The following is a 21,895-nucleotide window of genomic DNA, read 5'->3' on the forward strand; positions in this document are numbered from 1 at the left end:
TCACAATGTTAACAATTATTTTTATTAAACTCATCATGAATTGTAAGTCTCCAAACAAGAGGTGATATCCTTATATTTTTAATTTTTTTTTGAGACAGGGTTTCTCAGTGTAGCTTTGTCTGTCCTAGACTTACTTTGTAGACCAGGCTGGCCTGGAACTCACAGAGATCTGCCTGCCTCTGCCTCCTTGGGTGCTCGGATTAAAGGTGTGCACCGCTGTTCTTATATAATGTAAGTTTGTACATAAAGCACCATGGACTGATGAGAAAGGATTGAGAATTCACTAACAAGTACTAGCTTGTCTTTGCCTCCTCATCCAATGGCAAAATCATAAAGTTATAGCACATACCATCCCACACAGTCATGAGTAAATAAATGTTTTGATAAAACATAAATATGGCCGGCTAGGTCAGGGAATGGAATGCTAGAAAAGGACAGAGCAGAAGAGAAACACAACAGGGGCTAGAGGCAGTGGTTGTACAAATGGGCACTTGGTAGAGATTTCCTTGGAGATATGGCATAGTTATACAGCACTGTTTTTTTATCCCTCTTAGACCTACCGATTCAAAACCTCTGGATAGAGTGTCCAGGGAGGATATGTCTGCCCCTGTAGATGCCACCAAAATTTGAATAGCACAGATAGAAAATATGCTGCAGAAGGCTCTTCTCTCTTTGAGGCTAGGAGACAGGGAGGCCAACATGAGTGATTCACTTTAAAATAATGGAGGCTGAATACCATACACATCATCACTCAGAAGACAGAGATCTGGAAAACATTCACATATACAAAAAACAACCAAGAAAAGAAGCTAGTCAACCATGTTGCGAGCCTCCTCTTGTACTGGAGGGGGTTGTGACAATCATGAAAGAATTGCAGAGATGGCTGTAACCCTCCAAGCAACAGTGTGCTTTCTTCTTAACGTAGGCTCTTCAGCATGCCTTGACAATTGGGAGTGCTTCATTTTCCGAGGACTCGGGGAAGTGCAGGTGCAGCCACGCGGAGATGAGAACAGAGGTGGAAAGTCACCAGCAGCAGGTAAGAGGCTGGAAGTGGTGTGCTCACTGGGAGAACACAGGGCTCGCCGTTTATGTGCCTTTAAACATGTTTGTAAGTGTACTATTGAAAGTGTAGCAAAGCTTTCACATTTAGTTAGAGTTATTTAATTTTAAAATGCGACAGGAAGAATGGAGATGGGTTACTTCAGCCCCACTATTCATAGAAGAACTCATAAGAGAAAGAATCGAATTTCAGAAGGGTTAAGGGGGTTCACCCAGGATCGATCACCTAACCTGGTATAAAATTCTGTCAGCATTGAGTCTAGGGAGTCTCCTTATTTATTTCTACAATGCTACTAGCTCAGACTCGAACCTTCTCAGAAGATGGTGGCAACAGGGCCATTCTATTACTGCAGCTGCTGGCTTCTAGCTGACTGGTAGTAAGGATGGTATTGTTTTGTTTGTTTGTTTTAATTTAGCGACATTTATTTATTTGTATGCTTGTGTGCATGCACACATATTACATGACTCAGATGGAAATCAGAGAACCGCTTTCGGGAGTTGGTTTTCTCCTTCTACTACATGGGTTCTTCAGACTCAGAGGCAGATACCTTACCACTTACTGAGTCGTCTTGAAGGTTCCAGTACGTGTAGTTTTAAAAAGAATCCTTTTCACTGACTTACTCGCTGACAAGCAGGGTAGCTCAGCTCTTCCCATCTGTGAGTAGATGACCAATAGTTTTCTTTTGGACATCAGCTTCCTCCCCCCACTGCCCTAACCTCTCTCAAGCTCACCAAGTGGACTTTCTTACTATGTCATAGGACAGTGATGATCTTCAAAATTTAGTGGTAAATTCTGATCTTCTTTTCCAGCAAGGTCAAGTATCTGGGTAAGTGGTTTAGTTCAGGTGTAACGCAGACAGTGGCAGGTGTTCCCTGGTTCATAATAGCAGAGAGAAAACCAAAACCCGTCTCTTCAGTGTTTGGATGACTCTATTGCTAACGTCCTTAGTTTACATTTCAACCATTTTTGTTTCTAACTAAGCAACTATAATTGTCACACCACCAAGTGTCACATGGAATACTTGCAGTGTGTGGAATTCGATGGCCTCACTTTGGAGCTATTGCCAGGTGGCCCTGTTTTAGACCTTGAAATAGTGTTGACATTAAAACTTCCATTGGCCAGTGGTCCACAATGGAAGATGGATCAAAATAATAAGTAAAGGCACATTCTGAAAGCCATCTATGCTGCTTTACTTTTGAGTTCCTAATGTGTGCTCAAGAATAAAGGGTTTGGGGTCTCCAAACAACTAAAGATAAAATTATAATCATAGGTATCTCAATATTCCACTGTGAGGAAATATTCATGAGCAGGGGTTAAAAATACTTTAGTTTGGAAAAGCACAGATAGTGTCTTTTTTTGGAAATAAATTAAATGTTTAAGAGGAAAAATATGTTCTCAGTCCACTTTGGGCAGACTGAATTCTGTCATATGTTAGAACAAAGAACATTCATGAAGCATACGTGTACTCTTTTTTTCATTTTCTTATATTTTTAATCCTCAAGCTCTTTTGAATTCTGGTGATTGACACTCAGTTTTAAAGAGGTTATTACTGGGGATGATATCATTCTTATAAGGAGATAGAAACCACTAGAAATTCCTTTTTAACTTAAGCATATTAAAGAATTACCCAACCCTGGGTCCCAGAGACTATTTATGAAATAAGATTTCTTCTGATCTTTTTCTTATAATATTTATCTTGGTAGAACAAGAGTTTAACTACTTACTACTCAAACACAGGCAAGCTGTTTTGAAGCTTTTTTTCTTTGAAGGGCCGTGCTGGAATGTCCCTGCCTTCCAAGGCATACATATTTCTAAATGCCATGCACATGACTAGTGAAATCCCAGGCTTTGTTCAGTGGCTTTCCAGATTTAACAGAACTGCGCTTTCAAGAAAGTCAGTTTCATGAGATAGAGTATATTAAATGTAAGCATGTTAAATGTAATAGAGTATATTAAAACTAGACTCAGGAAATTACCACGATAGGTAAATGCTGATGTTAATTAAAGAAAATGTAGGTAATGTCCCCTTTCTATTAATTTTGAAGTTAACATACAATGTAAAAGCTTCCATTGTGCTGTTTTGATGAGTAAATTCACATCTGCCTCTTTTGCCTGTTTTCTTCTTCTTAGTGTTCCTCATCTCAAGTGCTTCCCTTCTCTTACAGCCATGTTTTCATCTCATATGACTTTTGCCTCTGTCCTTTCTCCCATAAGATTTCTTCTCCTTTCATGGCTTTCTTTCCCATTTTCATATCTTACACACACACACACACACACACACACACACACACACACACACACACATTTAAATAATGTGATTTATATTTAAAAGAGCCAAAACATTTTACTTGAAAGCTATGTCATACCTTTCAATAAGGACAGAATTGGCGTGAAACCTGCTCTGCTGGTCATTTAGCTTCATAAAATTTTCAGCCTCTTAAATGTTAAAGTATTAATCATTCTTTCCTTCTTAATTTATAATAGATTGTGAATTAAATTTTATTTCTGGACTCTTTTTTTTTCAGCACTGATGTGAAATTCCAAGTTATACATGTGAATTATTTTGGTAGAACCATTTCTAAGAAATTAGAAATTATTTTATGCAATAAGAAATTTAAGTTAAAAGGGATAAAAATGTAATTAGATAATTTTATGAAAATCATTTATTCAGTCTAATAAGTAACACAACAATGGGTGAAAAGTTCTAATTATTCTTAGTGAACAAATTACACTCTCATTTATTTCTTACATGCAAAGTTACTTTAATTCATTTTGTTTGAACACAAATTATTTTATTTCCTACCATATTTCATTCCTACTATATTAAATTCACATGGTGATAACTTGTTGAGGTTTGGCCATGTACTCCTTGTTACAGAGCTCTGATCCAGTCAAGAAGGTATATCCATCTGCTTGACATTATAGAGAATGACCTGCAAGTAACTTTTATTCCCATGACATCTGTAATTTTTATTTATATCAATAAAAAATTACCTAAGTAATATAGTACAGTATAGCAAAAATTATGCTTACAAGTTAAGAAACATCCTCAGATCTAATATCTTAAATCTACTAGAATTTTTCTTTCAAGCTTTGACGGCCTAGTCATTTTTTAATATCTTATTCATTGTTCCAAAATAGTAGTATAACTCATGAAAAGGCGCAGGAGGTGATTTGATGGTCCTTGTTAAGTGCGTTGACAGGGACATGTGACCATCCTTTATAGGAAGGCAGAACATGGACACAGGATGTTAACGGAATGACTAACTTGTCAGAAGCCAGCTTCCTCAAAGTGTGTCAAGTGTGGAAAGATCCCAGGCTGTTGACTTTGCAGGATGAAGGTGGACCTTAAATAGTGAGAAGACATAAAGCAAAGCTGAGTGACTAAACAAATCCATCTTGTGTCCCAGTGTCCTCGCCACTCAGGTGAAGATGCTCTTGTACTGCAGAGAGGCATGAGGAGGCCAGACTGTGCAGAGCAGCGGTTGTTCTGTGTTAACACACACCATACTGCTCAAACGGAGAGAGACAGCAAGCGTCCTAATGTCAGGCTAATCAATGTCAGTATCATTTAGCAAGTGGTGGAAGAGTCTGTGTTTATATTTAAATAGCTTTACCGAGACAGAATGATATGACCTGACAAATTTGTATAACAACTGACAGTTATCTGACTTTCTAACTTGCATTTGGGAATTTCAAGATAGAATCAGCATATCACAAGCTGGTGCAGTCTCTTTCAGTTGGCTTTAGTGCTGGCAGCACGCCCACCCTTGGGCATCTGAGTGTCCTCATAGCTGGGTCAAGGTCAACTTTAGAACTAATGAATTGAAATCTTTTTTTTCCTGTAGAAAAATCTTGTCAGCTGGAAGGGTGGGCATGGCAGTGGGAGGCAGAAGCAGGCAGATCTCTATGGGTTCGAGGTTAGCCTGGTCTACAGAGCTGGTTCTAGGATAGCCAAGGTTACATAGAGAAACCCTGCCTCAAAAAACCAAAATCCAAAAACAAAACAACAACAAAATCTTGTCAGATGGAGAAAGAAATACTAGGAAAGCAAGCAACTAAAATAGACATCTTGGCCCATACATAAAGCATTTCCCATGGTCCCAATGACACCTTCTTCTGCTAATGCAATAGATGGTCCAGAACCATCCTCAGTTTTCACCATGCCTAAAAAATGCCAGTAAATAGATAATACAAGGAATTACAGAGAAGTCAAGACATCCATGTAACTCTCAGAGTTTTCACAGGCTCACAGGACGTGTCCAAGTATGTTCAAGCAAACCCACAAGCGTCTGAGAAATGTGCTTCTTTGGTGTCAGTTACTTGCATAATGTAATCTGGAAAACAGAATGTCCGTCTGTCATTGAAGCATCCTGCTTTACTGCTTCTCTAAATGGACATTGTTTCTCTTCTTTGCCTGCCTGGAATCTCACTGTGTAGTCCCTGTTTCTAATGGTTTGAAGAGAACGCATAAACAAAGCTATCTGTATATACTTTTCAATTGTTCACAATTTCCTTGATAGTGTCATCTTAGGCAAGACTTACTTCATGAGACACTTCTATCACGTCTAAGATTTATTGGCACTTATCGTTTTGAGCAAGTATCATGCTAGATTAGGCTAGGCCTTCAAATGTAAACAAAGGCTGGTTGTATACAGCAAGTATCATTGTGGCTTCTCAATTTCACTCACTTCCAGTAAACTGACACTCTTACTCTCCCCAGATGTGTCTCCCAACCAGTAACTGTGGCCTAGTTTTCCATCTGTGGGATTTATGGGTCCCAAAAGCCCCAGGCCAGCATCCCCAGGCCCGCATCCACGGGAGCATGTAGTGAGTAAGACTTCCTCTTCCAACATATGAGTTTCTGTATAGGAGTTTCTTTTGGTAGAAGTGATGTACGTCTCTGAAACAAGAGGGTCTCCTTTACCTAACTTCCAGTTTTCACTGTTCTCATGGCTCATGTCCATGACAATTGTTCTTGGGACCTGAACTCATGGGACATACAGATATAAATAAATTAAACAGAAGATACCAAACTGAGCTTTAATTTCCTGAAGAAAACATATTTTACATGGGCCATTCTCAATTATCAAATATGATATCACCCAAAGTACATTTTAACATACAAAATAAACAAAGTTATTATTGTCAAAACAAACAATTATGACAAACAAATATGTCAAAACAAACAGTTATAAACTGGTATTGAATTACCATAAATATTACTATGTACATACAAAATAGTTTTAAACTTTTCCAGTTAAAAAAGAATTTTCTTTGAACACCCAAGTAGCTCACTAAAGTTCTTATTTGTACCTGTGTCTGCCAGGACAGTTGAATAATTATTTGTAAATAGAACTGATTTGGACCATCAACCTTAATGAGTCAGAACCAGAGCACCCTTGCTGTTGTTCTGAATAGCAATATTTCCTGCCCTGTGATCAACATGTTTGGTTCTACTCTGCTTTACCAGTATGGGAGGAGCCCTCATGCAGGTGGAATGGTCATACATTTTCAGCATCTAGAAATAAACAAATAACTTTCCCTGCCCTTAGGTTTTATGAAAAATGTAATCATTCCCTAACCCTGATACTTTAAAACAGGGTTTTCCTATTAAAGCACTTAGAGAAATACATTTTTCCAGTTGCCTGGAACACTGGTTATTTTTGTGTGAGAGTATAACTCAAACTTTTCTCCTGTGGGAGCATATGGGATTTGTTGGGTGGCAGAAGGACACTGGAACTTACTGAGGTCTCTTTTTGGACCTGCTTCTTTCCTTGATGTGGCCAGTCACTGGTCGCAGCTACACTCTCTTTGTTACCTGCTCTTCTGCTCTTCAGTCTCCACCAGAGACACTTCCAGGGCTCTACAACCATAGCCATCACTCCTTAAAACTTTTCTCTCAGGGATAGGGAAGTAAATTAAGCTTGTGGGAAACATAAGGAAAAAGAGTTAGGCCTACCGTTTGGAAAACTGGATAATCTTGGGAAATGCAAGGTAAGGGAATAAGTCAACTTTATGTAAGAATAGAGATGGTTGGCTGCTTCTGTCAATCTTCGTTAACAGGAGGAAGGAAGAAATCCATGTCCTGTGGTGTAGCAACCTTTCCTGTCAGTTAGAAGAGGCAAGGAATTTCAGATCACAGAGTTATCACCAAAGAAGGCCAACATTTGATGAAGGCAATGTAAAGGCTTACATTTCAAACAGAATTCTGTCGAATGAAATCAGTGTAACACAACCTTGAGGTAAATTTTAGAAGAATAATTCATCTTTCTTTACACCTAAGCTTGAATGAAATCACAGCTAATAATGTTGATAAGATTACACATCATTACCTGCTTTTGGCAGTTCTCCTGGAATATAAGGCCAGGGCGCACATGCACTATGTGTTACTTGAGTCATCTGAAAATAAATGAGAAGATAAAGAAGCAGAGCTGATCTCATTTCCTCTTGTAGCTTTTTCATGGGCCAGAGGAGCTAAGAGCTTAGGTGTCCAAGGGGTGAGATGAGTGAGCTGCAGCAAAGGCAGACTTTCTAAATAACTAAATAATCTATGACATATGAGCTTTGCTGCTCCTTGTATTTGCTGTTCACTATAATTTGCTCTTGTGGCAACCTTGCAAATTTTTCTTGTTGGCTAATTTTCTTTGCATTGTATTTAGGGGGGAGTTAAATAATTCAGTTTAAGTCCTGTATTATCTGTGGTGGAACGGGAAAAGGAAGCATGGTGAGTGTGGGCAGAAAGCTGGACCAACCCTATAGAACAGAAGAGCTGGCAAACTTTCATTCTAAGAGTTTAAGTAGAAGAATTAGAATTCTGGCTTAGAACTTTTCTTGGCAATTTAGGACAATAAGTGTCTTAGGACTAATCTGTAATTTGTGATTACACAAAATGACCAGAAACAAATGGGGGGGGGGTTATTCAGCTTCTGTGTCTTGAATCATAGTTCTTTGAGGGAAGCCAAGGCAGGAACTCCAAGTGGACAGGACCATGGAGACAGGAACTGATGCAGAGACTATGAAGTGGTGCTGGTTAATCATTTGCTCCCTATAGCTTGTTCAACGTTCTTTCTTATAGAACTCAGGACCACCAGCCTGGGCTGGCACCACCCACAATGGGTTAATTAACCCACAATGGGTTAATTAAAATGCCCTGCAGGCCTGCTTATCGCCAGATCCTGTGCAAGCATTTTTCTCAATTGAGCTTTCCTCCTCCTAGATAACTATGGATTGTGTCAAGAAGATATAAAACTAACCAACATGATAAAGTATCATTTATTCAGTGCAGCTGCCTTGTTACCTGATAACCAACATATGAATGTAAACTTGGGAGGACACTGACTGAACCGACTTGGGGAGGAGAGGGTTTATGTGGCTCACACATCTGCATCACAGTTCATCACTGAAGGAAGCCACAGGAGGAGCACAAGCAGGAACCTGGAGGCAGAAACTAAAGCCAAGACAATGAAGAAATGGTTCTTGTCCCCCATGGCCGCCACAGCCTGCTTTCTTATATCCCAGGACCATCTGCCCAGGCTTGGCACCACCCACAGTAAGCTAGGCTCTCCCACACCAATTGTTAATCAAGAAAATGCCCCACAGATATGCTCACATGTCAGTCTGATGGAAGCGATGCCTCAGCTGAGGTTTCCTCTTCCCCTGTGATTCTACTTTATGTCAAGTTAACAGAAATGCCAAGAAAAGAGAGAGGTTGGAGGGAGGGAGGGAGGGAGGAGAAAAGAAGAGAAAGAAGGAAAGGAAGAAATGGGGAGAAAGGAAAGATACAGAAAATGTATAATTCCCAAGTCCCAGGAATTCTAGATAGGCATATGCAGAGGGCCTGAGGTAAGGTGAGATGAGGAAAACTCGCAAAAGGTTTGTTTCAAAATGATTTATTTGTACATTGGCTGCTTAATAAAATCCACAGAGTTTAATTATATCTTAATGTGCTGCTACCTTTGTTGAAGTCTATGTTTTTATAACAGGGCTTTATTTTCCCCACAGCCAGACTATCAGTGGAATGCTCTCAACCAGCTTCCTCCCCATGCACAGCACAAGGCACATGGTAAGACCACAGCTTTAACAGACATTCTTTCACATTTACATACAAATGGGATCTTTGGGGAAATGCCTCCTCAACACCCATCTGTGCTAGGGAAGAACTCACAGTGAAGTCGCGCTGCACACGTGACTCTCGTCTGTGGTGTGGAGTGAGCTCCTTTAGACAATGTTGAGATGCCGAAACGTGTGCCTCAGCTCTATGTTCTGCTCCTATTCCAGGCTCAGGGTCGGAGACTTAGAGAGAGTGACAGCTACCGCACTCTGATTCTACCCCTGAACAACAAGTGCAAACCCACAATCCAGGAGGCTCCACGGCAGACTTTTCTTTTTCTTTTTTCCTTTTTGAGACATGGTCTTATGCAGACCAATAGCTTCAAACTAACTATGTAGCTAAGGATGAGCCTTAACTCGTGGTCCTGCTGTGATGTCCTAAGAGCCAGAGTTACAGGTGTGCATAACCAAGCCTAGCAAAACAGATGTTTCGAATGTCATTGGCAGACAAAGGAACTGCAAAGCTCAGAACTGCTTTCCCTTGGGACTCTAAGGAAACAGTTCTGTTAGTCCAGAGCTGTTTACAGCAACCCCCTCACACCGTGCTGGAAAAATACTAAATGCCATCTGCAAAATACTCCAAAGTGCCTGCAAATCTCATTTTCCTTGGGTTTACTATTATCTCTGCTTCTTTCTCAAAGTAGCCTTACTTTCTGCTGGCTTGCACAGTACTTTGAGGCTGACCAGGAATAGATATTACGAATTGTTATAAGCAAAATCCTTTTATTCTCATCCATTTAAGACCTTCCATTACACACATTGTGACTGTACCTTGTTCATTTCCAGACATGTGGATTTTTCTAGAAACCTCAAGCTAAGCTCTGTAGTTTCAACTTTTACTTGAAATGTCATCTGAGATAATGAATTTTGTTTTGAACATGTTTCACCCCTCCAGCTCTGCCACCTGCAGTGCACATAGCCTCTGTCTTGGCCCAGCATCAGTCCATTTCATGGGTCTCCATTGTAAATATTACAAGTTCTTGGCATCTCAAATATCCTGGAGTTTCTGCTTCAACCTAGGCCTCCCACAGTGGTCTCTGAAGACCTCCTGGCAGAGAGATGGGTCCTGCCACACATTGCCTGGCCTCAGCTGCCCTCTGAAACCACTGGCTGGAGCAGGACACTTGCAACCTTGTCTTTCATGCCCCTAGCCCAACACCATGTAGATGACACTGCCATCATTAGATAGACTTGCAATGCTTGGACCACACTTATGTCAGCTTCTGTGTGCTGACCTTGGGAAAACTCTCTCCTAAGCTCCTGTTTTTGAGGAACAGGGAACTCCCTCAGCTACTTTCTCAGTTCGGGCTTTCTCCTTCAATTAATATTGTAGTAAATTCTAAAAAAAAGTGAGTGTTCAGCTATATAATGTTTGTTATTAGCCCTAAGATTATCACGGGGGCATTATCTAACCCGCTACACAAATAATAAGACACAGACACCTGTTATATTTTATAATTGCTTTATTTACCTTGGGCCTGGCAAATATTCCTACCTATGCTGTCTAAATCACCTCACTATCCATCTCCTAATCCCGTCCAATGCCATCCTCCTTAACCATCCTATCTTCCATCCATAATCTTATAAATACTTGCTTTTATTCTTCATCTGAGCCTTTTCATGTCAATATTGGGATCCTTTCTCCAGGATCCACATGGTTGTTTTTTTGTTTTTTTTTCCAGGATAAACCATCTTGGTGTCCTCCTCCCTCCTTTCTTCTCATCAGTCTGGTTCTTCCCATGATTCCTCCTGGGATTCTCCAAAGCCAGGAAACCTTAGCCACGCCTACCCCATTCTGCCCTCCCAGATATAGGTTGTTTAATTAGCCAATCAGGCACAACAACTTAGGCAGGTTTACACAGAGGGTAAGTAATTAGCTTCAGAACAACTGACAACATATGTACATTTTCATTTTTTTTTATAAATTGGAACCTTTAATGAGCAGGTTTTATCTTAAAGTCACTGTTCAAGTGCGGAGTGCCATCTTTCTCTTCAGTGGAGATTGTTCTCTTGAACAATTGTGGGTGCTTTGTTGTCGGCACTGTTGGTGTGAAATTGTAAGCTTGTTCATAATCCCTTCCTCCACTAAGCAAATTAGCCGATTGTCTTTAAATTCAGCTTCACTCAGGGTCTCCGGACACAGATAGACTGCAGTCAGATTCTTTATCAAAACATCGCGTGGAAGCCCCCTACTTCTTTGGGACTTCATGAGCCAGGCCTACATTGTCCTTATTTTTCTTAGCATTTTTGTCTCCCAAAATCCCAGCAAAATGGCCATTAAGTTCTCTTTCCAGAATTCTAGGGCTTTTGTAATTGAAAGCACCAAACTATGGTATGTTTCAGTGATAACCTAGCTCCAAACATGACAGAGCTACATTATTATGTCTATACAGCCATCACCCCACTTCTCTTTCAGGTACTGATTTCTCTCTTAGTTTCTCCTCTGTTGTGATAAAATGCTCTGACAAAAGAAAATTAAGCGGAAGGGCTTATTTGAGCTCACAGTTTGAGGTTATACTGTACAATCACAGAGAAGTCACGGTAGCAGGATTACGGGACAGGTTCTCACGTTGCATTCACAGTCAATAAGTGGAGACAGAAATGAGACATGCTGCCCCTCGTGTTCCCTTTCTGAACAGGAGCCCAGCCAGGAAATGGCGTCACCACAGTGGGCAGTTCTTCCAACCTCAATTTATACAATCAAAAGCGTTTCCACAGGCATACCTAGAGGCTCATCTCTTAGGCGATCCAAGAGTTTGTCAGTTTGACAATTAACGTGGAGCAGTAAAGGCCATAGATTACATTAGTATCATAAAGAAACATAAAAAAATGAAAATTCTATAATAAAACGTCCATATTTTTCTGAAAATATTTTTTCACACACCTACTAGACTTTCATTTTGCTTTGCTCTCTACTACACAAAGACTACAAATATAATCAATAAGATTTTGGGTTCCCTCCATAACGAAGAAATTTATTAGAAAGGCCTGTTGGTAACCAGGACCATTCCATTGAATTGTGACATGGAATAACTTTCCACTTTCTATTGGTCTGCAATGAAAATAAGATATTATTTCCATGTGCTACACTTTTAGTCACTAGAAAATACAATTACTCTAGAGAAGTCACTAATCAGTAATGTACACATCATTACCAAAGACCTCCTAAGCCAAAGTTAGAGAAGATAATAATCACATAAAATATGAATTAATTAGAATGATATTCCCAACTTAAATAATAAAATATTTAAAATGAAACTTATGCATCATATAAGATCTACTGACATACCTGCCTAAGAAAATATAACAAGCTTTGTGATACATAAACTTGTAACGTAACAGTGTCTACAAGGATAACATTACAATCAAGAAAAATACCTGTAATGTACCAACTCAAGTAGTTTTATAGCATCGTTTCTCTTAAGCAATACTATAACATAGATTTGTTTTATGCTGGCTCATATGTGAGGTAACTGAGGCTTGGAGAGTTTTAGTAATATTTAAATTTCACAGTGCAATTTAACACTAAATTTAGATTCTTTTATACGTAGGATTGCAAACCTCGGGTTTTCAATTTCTTTTTTTTTTATTAATTACACTTTATTCACCTTGTATCCCCCCCATAAGCCCCTCCCTCTTCCCCTCCTAATCCCACCCTCCCTCCCCCTTCTTTACACATGCCCCTCCCCAAGTCCACTGATAGGGGATGTCCTCCTTTCCTTCCTTCTGATCTTAGTCTATCAGATCTTATCAGGAGTGGCTTCATTGTCATCTTCTGTGGCCTGGTAAGGCTGTTCCCCCTCAGGGGGAGGTGATCAAAGAGCAGGCCAATCAGATTATGTCAGAGGCAGTCCCTCTTCCCATTACTATGTAACACACTTGGACACTAAACTGCCATGGGCTACATCTGTGCAAGGCTTCTAGGTTATCTCCATGTATGGTACTAGGAACCTGCCACAGAGGGCCTCTGAAAGGCTCTGCCCTGCAGACTATCAAAGCAGACACTGAGACTTATGGCCAACTGTTGGGCAGTGTGCATGGAATCTTATGTAAGAAGTGGGAAATAGTAAGATCTGGAGAGGACAGGAACTCCACAAGGAGAGCAACAGAACCAGAACATTTGAACACAAGGGTCTTCCCAGAGACTCATACTCGAATCAAGTACCATGCATGGGTTTTCCATTTCAATCAACAGCCTACTTCTATCACTATATTAAAATGTTAAAAAATGAGTATGTGGGCTTTAATTTGGATAATTATCTAAGCACTTAGTTCTCAATAATTTCATCTTCCTATAAGCTCCCAGCATGCATTATGGCTTTTTCTAATTTTTTATTAGAATTAAAAGTAATAGACATTCTATAAACAACACTGTTGCTCCAAAGGAGGGGATAAAAACCATTTTTAAAAATTAATTTAATTTTTTTTATTATTAGTTACATTTTATTAACTCTGTATCCCAGCTGTATCCTGCTCCCTTATTCCCTCCCAATCCCACCCTCCCTCTATCATCTCCTCCCTGCCCCTTTCCAAGTCCACTGATTCGGGAGGATCTCCTCCCCTTTCATCTGACCCTGTTTTATCAGGTATCTCCAAGACTGGCTGCAAAGTCCTCCTCTGTGGCCTAGCAGGACTGTTCTTCCCTTGGGGGGTTGGGGAGGTCAAAGAACCTGCCATTGAGTTCCTGTCAGAAATAGTCTCTGTTTCCCTTACTATGGGAAACCAATTGGTTACTGAGCTACCACGGGCTACATCCGAGCAGAGGTTCTAGGTTATATCCATACATAGTCCTTGGTGGAGTGTCAGTCTCAGAGAAGACCCCTGTGCCCAGATATATTTGGTCCTTGTGGAGCTCCTATCCTATCCTTTCCAGGTCATACTAACTTCCCTTCTTTCATATGATTCCCTGCACTCTGCTCAAGGTTTGGTTATGAGTGTTAGTGTCTGCTTTGAAACACTGCTAGGTAGAGTCTTTCAGATGCCTTCTGCGGTAGACTCCTGTCATACATCCAATACACATCCCATTTGTCTTTCTAAGTGAGGATTTATCATCTTACCCCATGTCTTCTTTCTTGTTTATTTTCTTTAGGTGTATACATTTCATTATGTTTATCATATCTTATAAGTCTATATAAGCGTGCATATACCATGTTTGTCTTACTCCTTCTGGGATACTTCACTCAGAATGATATTTTCTAGATCCCACCATCTGCCTGCAAATTTCATGATTTCCTCATTTTTGATTGCTGAGTAGTATTCCATTGTGTAAAAATACCACAATTTCTGTACCAATTCCTCCGTTGATGGACTTCTGGGTTGTTTCCAGGTTCTGGCTATTACAAATAAAGCTGCTATAAACATGGTTGAGCAAATATCTCTTTTGTGTACTTGAGCAAACTTTGGGTATATACCTAGCAGTGGTATAGCTGGGTCTTGAGGTAGCACTATTCCTAATTGTCTGAGAAAGCGCCAGATTGACTTCCAAAGTGGTTGTACCAGTTTACATTCCCACCAGCAATGGAGGAGGGTTCCCCTTTCTCCACAACATCTCCAGCATGTGTTGTCACTTGAGTTTTTGATCTTGGCCATTTTGATGGGTGTAAGGTGAAATCTCAGAGTCGTTTTGATTTGCATTTCCCTAATGGCTAATGAGGTTGAGCATCTCTTTAAGTTTTTCTCTGCCATTCGATATTCCTCTATCAGGAATTCTCTGTTTAGCTCTGTTCCCCATTTTTAAATTGGATTACTTGGTTTGTTGCTTTTCAGCTTCTTTAGTTGTTTACTTATACTGGATATTAGCCCTCTGTCAGGTAGAGGGTTGGTAAAGATTCTTTCCCAATCTGTAGGCATTCATTTTGATGACGGTGTCCTTTGCTTTACAGAAGCCTTTCAACTTCATGAGGCCCCATTTATTGATTGTTGCTCCTAGAACCTGTGCTGTTGGTGTTCTGTTCAGGAAGTTGTCTCCTGTACCCATGAGTTCTAGGCTCTTCCCTACTTTTTCTTCTAACCGATTTAGAGTATCTGGGATAAAAACCATTTAACACAAATAGAATTTATTGTTTTCTTCATTTGATATTTAGAATATGACAAGTCAAAGACACAGTACTATATGTAAGTATTAGTACATATATCATTAACTAACCTGTGCATGAAAAGTCTAGCAGAATTTCTCAGGGTAGCTGCTGTTGAAACCTGCCATTCTTTGTTTTCACACAGCCCTGTCAATGACTGTGGCCGAATATTGCAGGATAGGGATTCTAAATAAATCCCTTACTCAGAATTTTTGTGTTTCCACTGCTCCCTCTCTCCTTTGTAACTAACTTCAAAGCTCAAGCCCGGCTATATTCATCAAGTCCCTGAAATCATTCTTGTCACAATGATTCATATGCTTTCATTAACTTTACCAATGAATCTTGCTGTGCTTTGGTTCATGCGACTGGAAACTCCCTTTAGATCTATAGATCTGTGTGTATGTGTGTTTCTTTTCATTAATTAATTTATTTAATCACTTTACAGCCTGATTCCAGCCCCTCCCTCCTCTCTTCTCAGTCCCACCCTCCCACAGCTCCTCCAATCACCCTTTTTCCCCTTGCCTCAAATAAGGGGAGCCTCCCCATAGCTACCAACCCACCCTGGCACATCGAGTCTCAGCAAGACTAAGCACATCCTCTCTCACCGAGGTCAGGTGAGGCAGTCCAGCTATGGTAAAGGGATGCAAAGTCAGGCAACAGAGTCAGAGACAGCTCCCGCTCCAATTGTTGGGGGACCCACACAAGGAACAAGCTGCATTCTGCTACATATGTGTAGGGGGACTACGTCGAGCCCTTGCATGCTCTTTAGTTGGTGGTCCAGTCTCTGTGAGCACCCATAGCCTCAGGTTAGCTTACTCTGTAGGTCATCTTATGGTGTCCTTGACCTCTCCAGCCTCTTCTATGCTTTCTTCCATTCTTCCACAAGACTCTCAGAGCTCAGCCTATTGTTTGGCTATGATACTCTGTATCTGTTTCCATCAGCTGCTAGAAGAAGCCTCTCAGAAGACAGTTCTGCTAGGCTCCTGTCTGCAAGCATAGTGGAGTATCATTGATAGTGTCAGTGGAGTTGGCCGTCTCCCATGGGGCAGGCCTCAGGTTGGGTCAGTCATTGGTTGACTGTTCCCTCAATCTCTGTTACATTTTTATCTCTACACTTCTTGCAGGCAAGACAAATATTGGGTCAAAAGTTTTATGGGGGGGCTGGTGTCCTCTTCCTCCACTAGAAGTCCCACCTGGCTACAGGAAGTGGTGATTTCGGGCTCCATATCACCTGCTGCCCAGAGTCTCAGACAGGGCCATCCCCGTCGACTCCTAGGAGCCTCCCTCATTCCAGAGATGCCCCCTAATTGTTTAGAATTTTCATATAACAATTAAACAGTAATATTACTAAGAAATCATAGGTTTAAAATTTTTAATCATACATTGTCTTAGTTATATTCCTGTTCCTGTGATAAGGTACCCTAATGAAAGCAACTTAAAGGGGAAAGGCTTTATTTGGCTCCTAGTTTGGCTCACACTCTGGATCAATGGATTGATCTCTCCTTTTCATTTTGTCCAGCACCCAGCTTATGAAATGGTACTGTTCACTTTCAGAGCGGCTCCTCCCACCTCAATCACCCTCAATATAAAAATCCCTCACAGGCATTCCTATGGCTCAACCCAATCTAGACATCTTGGCGTCGAGTGATTACTACAGTACTCTCCTCTGTTTTGAGATGTAAGGGTTTAGTTTTCATCTGTAAAAGAGAAATCTGTGTTTTTTTTTCCCCATCTGGCTCATTTTACTTAACATAACAACCTTCAATTCTATCTATTCTGCTGTAGATGACAGGGTTTCATTATGTTAAGATTGAAAACTGTTCTCCCATGTACATAACCCGTATCTTCTTTACCCTTTTTCTCATTAATAAATACATACGTTGAATTCATACTTCTGCTACTGAGGTGTTTTTTTTTTTTTTACACTGATTTTTTCCTAAGTATATTTCTAGAAGTGTGAAAATTTGACCCTATGGTAAATATAAAAAAATTGATATTTCATATGCCATTCATTGATCTGTGCACCTTAAAAATCAGAAAATATTGTTGCTATTAGTTTCCTGGCTGCTGACAAGTTTATATTTTTATCTTTAATTAATGGAAATAATATTAATAAAAATAATATCCTAGTATCTTCCATTGTAATTATTCTTGTTATAAAAATTAAAGCTGAAATTACAGGATTTTTTTATACCTGGGATATTTATTTGGAAACAACTTCGTGTATAAAATTTGATTTGTTTTTACAAGCAGGGATACATTTAAAATTTTATTTTTAAAGTTTGTATAAACCATAATGAGTTTCATTGTGGTATTTTAAAGCGTATTTTTCTTTATATTTTGTTTTTATTCATTTCCCTCTGTCATTCTGACCTGTCTTCTGGTCCTCCCTTCTACTTGCATGTCACAGGTCTCTATTGCCCTCCCTTCCCCTTCTTCCTTCTTTCTGATAACTACAGGTTTGTTGAAAATGTGTTTATTACATTGAAGTATATTACTCCTATCATCACTGTCTTTGTGGCTTTTTTTTTAATAAAGGGATGTTGACTTTGATTAAATGCATTTTCTGCATTCATTTGAGAATATTTTGTGATCTCTGTCTTGAAGTTTTTTTTACAATGTTGACTTATGTGGATGGAACCAGCCCTAAATCCCATGATCTTCTTAATGTGTTATTGAATTCACAAAAATGTAGTGAGGATTTGTGCATCTGTGTTTATGAAGGAACTATAACGGTGACTTATGCGTCAGTTTTGTCCGTATTCTGTTTGGGTTTGGGGGTAATGTGGGCTTCACTGAATGATCTTGGTGGTGTTCCTTCCTTTTCTGTTTGTTGAATAGTGTGAGAAATACTCATGCTAGCTTTCTTAAATATTTTGTAGAATTTGCTATCAATTATCTAGTCCTGAGTTCCTCTTTATAGGCAGACCTTTTATTACTATTTTAAACCTGTCATTTGTTTGGATCTATTTGTTTCCTAAATATATCTTTGCAATTTTTTTGTAGATTATATGTGTCTGAGAACTTATCCATTTTTTTCTAGTTTCCTTCTTTTCTTAAGTATAATTTTTCCATATGATTCTCTGGATTTCACTGGCATGTGTTGTAATATTCCCCCTTTGATATATAATTTCATTGATTTGGGTCTTCTGTGTAATTCTTTCATTTGTGAACAGTTTTGTCTTGCTTTTTGCATCTGCAGTTGGATCTATTATCTTTCATCCTTTGACTCTCAGTCTGTGGGTGTCCTTACCAGTAATCTGTATTTCTGGGAGGCAACAGATGATTGGATCTAGTTTTATAATCCAGTCATCAAAAAAAAAAAAAATCCAGTAATTTAGTCTGAGGTGACACCACTTACATTTAAGGTTATCATTGAAAGATACTAGCCAATTTTTGTAATTTTGTTGATTGTGCCTGGCTAGATTACTGTTTGATCTGTACCTTCTGGCCTGTCTGTATACAAAGGGCTGGTTTTCTGTGTGGGATGTGATGAATTTCCTGCCAGTTCTCCTTTGTTTAGAGACATTTATTCTCTCCAATGCTGTCATTTTTTGGGGGATTTGTGTTTGGAATTTCAAGGCCTCCTAAGGGTGTAATTTCCTTGATGGAAAGATGCAGCTGAGGGTGTCAAGCAGCCTGCAGGGCTTCAAAATTCTTAGGTTCTATAGCAGTGTCCAGAAATGAGTGGCTCTAGAGGTTGCCTGACCTCAGTCTCAGGGCAATCAGACCCCAGGGTTTTTTCCATTTGTTAAATCTGCTCCTGGCAGCTCATGGCAGAGTTAGGTACTTTAGCCATGGCATCATCTGCACACCAGAATTTCATAACTGCCTTCAGAGACTGTCTATTGCCCTTTGGCAAATTAAATTTAGGTTTCTGGGGTCTAGTGATTTTTTCCCTCTGTGTTAAGATCACTAGGACAGCTGCTTTCAGCAATAGGTTGTTGCTCTAAATGGCACCTGACCCCTGTCATCCAAGCCCTACTGTGCTACAAATGAGATTCCTAAACATTGCAGAGACCTTTGGCTCACCAGAACTTGCAACCAACTTTGAGGTTGCTGAGGCCCATGGCTTAGCCTGAGGATAGGACTGCCAGTCTCTTTACAGAGCTCTCTGGCTGACCTTTTGGAAGAGACTTCTGCCTCTCTTCCTGCTGTAGGGTTGGAACTATAACTGGCTTGGAATTTTCTCCAGATAACATCTTCCTTCCTTCCTTCCTTCCTCTTTCTTTCTTCCTTTCTTTCGTTCTTGTACTTTTTAAATATCCTATCACTACCTTTGTGAACTTCCAACTCTCTTTTTTTGAAGCCAGTCATTTTTTTTTTATTCTTTCCCTTCACTATGTCACACAGAGATACCTGTAGGGTACCATCTTACCTGGAAATCAAACAGTGTAAAAGGTAAACAGGAGATTAATGGCAAAATTTATTATTATTATTATTATTATTATTATTATTATTATTATTATTATTACAATTTATTCAATTTGTATCCCAGCTGTGATCCCCTCCCTCTTCTCCTCCTAATCTCACCCTCCCTCCTTCTTCTAAAAAAATTTAACACCAATTTTTAACAGTGTGAATTTTAAACACTTTTTTTCAGGTACAGAAATAAATAGAGTTACATGCTGCATGTAAATGTTTATAAATCACACTTAGAAACTGTTATAGACCATTCTTTACCTTCATAAGCATCCCTGAGATAGGCCAGAGTAGATTTAGAATGTTCTTTCTAAGCCAGTTCTTGACATCAGCAGGAGCCGTAAGCTTCTTGCCCATAGATGCGCTCTTCTCTTCCCTCTGGCTCTATAGGGCTCTTATGTGTGGGCTTCATACAGCACAGCTGGCACAATCTGATTCCACCTACATCCTTCACCATCCCACAAAATGTCTTCTGAAGGCTCCCCAGTTCTGCAGAGACTAGCTGTATCCTGGAAGAAGGTTTTGGGTTATTTGGGAAAGATCTTTGAGGCCCACATTTGGATACCAGGAACTTGTTTAGGAGGAAAATATGCTCACAGAGTGAGGAGGGCTATACATTGGGTGGAGCAGAGTACCGCCTGGTTTAATCTTCCAGCCAACTAGCTTCCAGCCTTGATCTCATCTACTGTCTGTGGTTATTTTTGAATGCTTTAGAGGCACGTTGAAGTAAATGAACATCTCCAAAGCATTGGAGACTCTCCTGCATCCTCACTGAACATCACAAAACAATGAGCTTTTTCATGTGTTGAAATCCACAGATGTTAATGTGTGACAGCTTCTGTTTACAAAGGTGATTTTACAAAGCAGATTTCCATGTCCTTTCATGAGCTGATGGATATAAAATTGCTTCCATGTTTCAAGAATGGCTATGGTATAACAGAATCAGTACATCTTGAAAACATGCTGTTTGTTTGCTTTAGTCAAATGTCAAGAGAGCTCTGGTTGGCTGCCATGCATGCCTGGCTCTTGGGTGTGTTGCCAATTTCCCATGTAGTGCAGAATTGAAGTTTGGTTAACGAGTGAAAAAGTTATGAAATAAGGAAATGTGAGAATTTGCTAGAAGTAGAGAAGACCAGAGCCTAAACATCATAATTGGCCACTTCTAGCATACTGAGCACTAACTTTATTTGGTTTGTAGGAATAGAAACACACAGCCCCAAAACTAGGTGGTTTCGGGTGTTTTTCATAGTGGTTTAAAATCAGGGTTTTGGCAAGTCATGATCCCTTAAAACTCTGTAAAGGGGTCTCTTCCTTGTGTCTTTCAACTGGCACAGTTTGGGTATTCTGACTATTAATTGCTTTTCTAATCACTGTAACAAAATATCTAACAAAAAGCAACACAAAGAGCATGGCTTTATTTTGGCTCAGTTTCTTTCCACTATGGCAGAGAGCACGTTTTGGGAGCAGGAAAGAGCTGGCTTAATGTGCCAGCCATCAGCAAGAGAGAGAGGTGAATGCTTGTGGTCCACCCCCTCTCTGTTTTATTCAGTCCAGATCCCTGGTTCATGGGATGGCTCTTCCCACATTCAGCTACTTCTTCCCAGCTCAATTTTACCTTTCTGGAAACACACTCACAGACATGCCCAGGGACCTCTCTTTTAGGTGAAGAAATCTGGTCAAGTGAATATTAGAAATAGCCACAGCAGTCAGCACAGCTCCTGTTGCTACCTTCACTCCACATGAACATCTTTCTCACGGCAAATTCCCTCTCACGCTAAATGCATTGGTTCTATGGAGAGAAGGATCTCTCCGAGGAGTGCCACCTCTTTCCCACCCAGCCACATACACAAAGGCCCTATTGTATTTCCAGAACTTCTCACACTTCATTCCAAACATGAAGACCATAATACTGACTGCATGACAAACATTATTTTAGGTGCTTTGCATATACATGTCCTACTTTGTCTAAGCTTCATAGTAAGCCGCTTAAGGGAGTAATGTTATTGTCCATATTTTATATATATAAACATTGAAACACAGACAGCTAAAACAACTTGTCGACATGCATACAGTTGATTACTGGCCAGCACATAGGAAAGCCTGAGAGCAAATCCAACATTAGGACCAGGAACAGGAGCTGTCCTGAGCTATATGGTAGGCAAATAAAATAGAATCAAACGCGAATGCTTTTTATTCAAATAAATGATAATGATCTTATTCTGAAAGC

At 39.8% G+C, this 21,895-nt stretch overlaps 1 protein-coding gene across 1 annotated transcript in view; it reads left to right on the top strand.

The window, feature by feature from the left end:
- Tnip3 (TNFAIP3 interacting protein 3) overlaps nucleotides 1-21,895 on the top strand; it is a 40,470-nt gene that overhangs the window by 15,114 nt on the left and 3,461 nt on the right. Inside the window, exons 6-7 of the mRNA XM_055612986.1 lie at nucleotides 926-1,036; nucleotides 9,065-9,125. Of these exons, the coding sequence (XP_055468961.1) occupies nucleotides 926-1,036; nucleotides 9,065-9,125 (172 nt within the window). The remainder of the gene's footprint in view (nucleotides 1-925; nucleotides 1,037-9,064; nucleotides 9,126-21,895) is intronic.

This window comes from Psammomys obesus, unplaced genomic scaffold (genome assembly GCF_907164565.1).
Source record: "Psammomys obesus unplaced genomic scaffold, mPsaObe1.curated_primary_1811, whole genome shotgun sequence".
NCBI classification, from domain to species: Eukaryota; Metazoa; Chordata; class Mammalia; order Rodentia; family Muridae; genus Psammomys; species Psammomys obesus.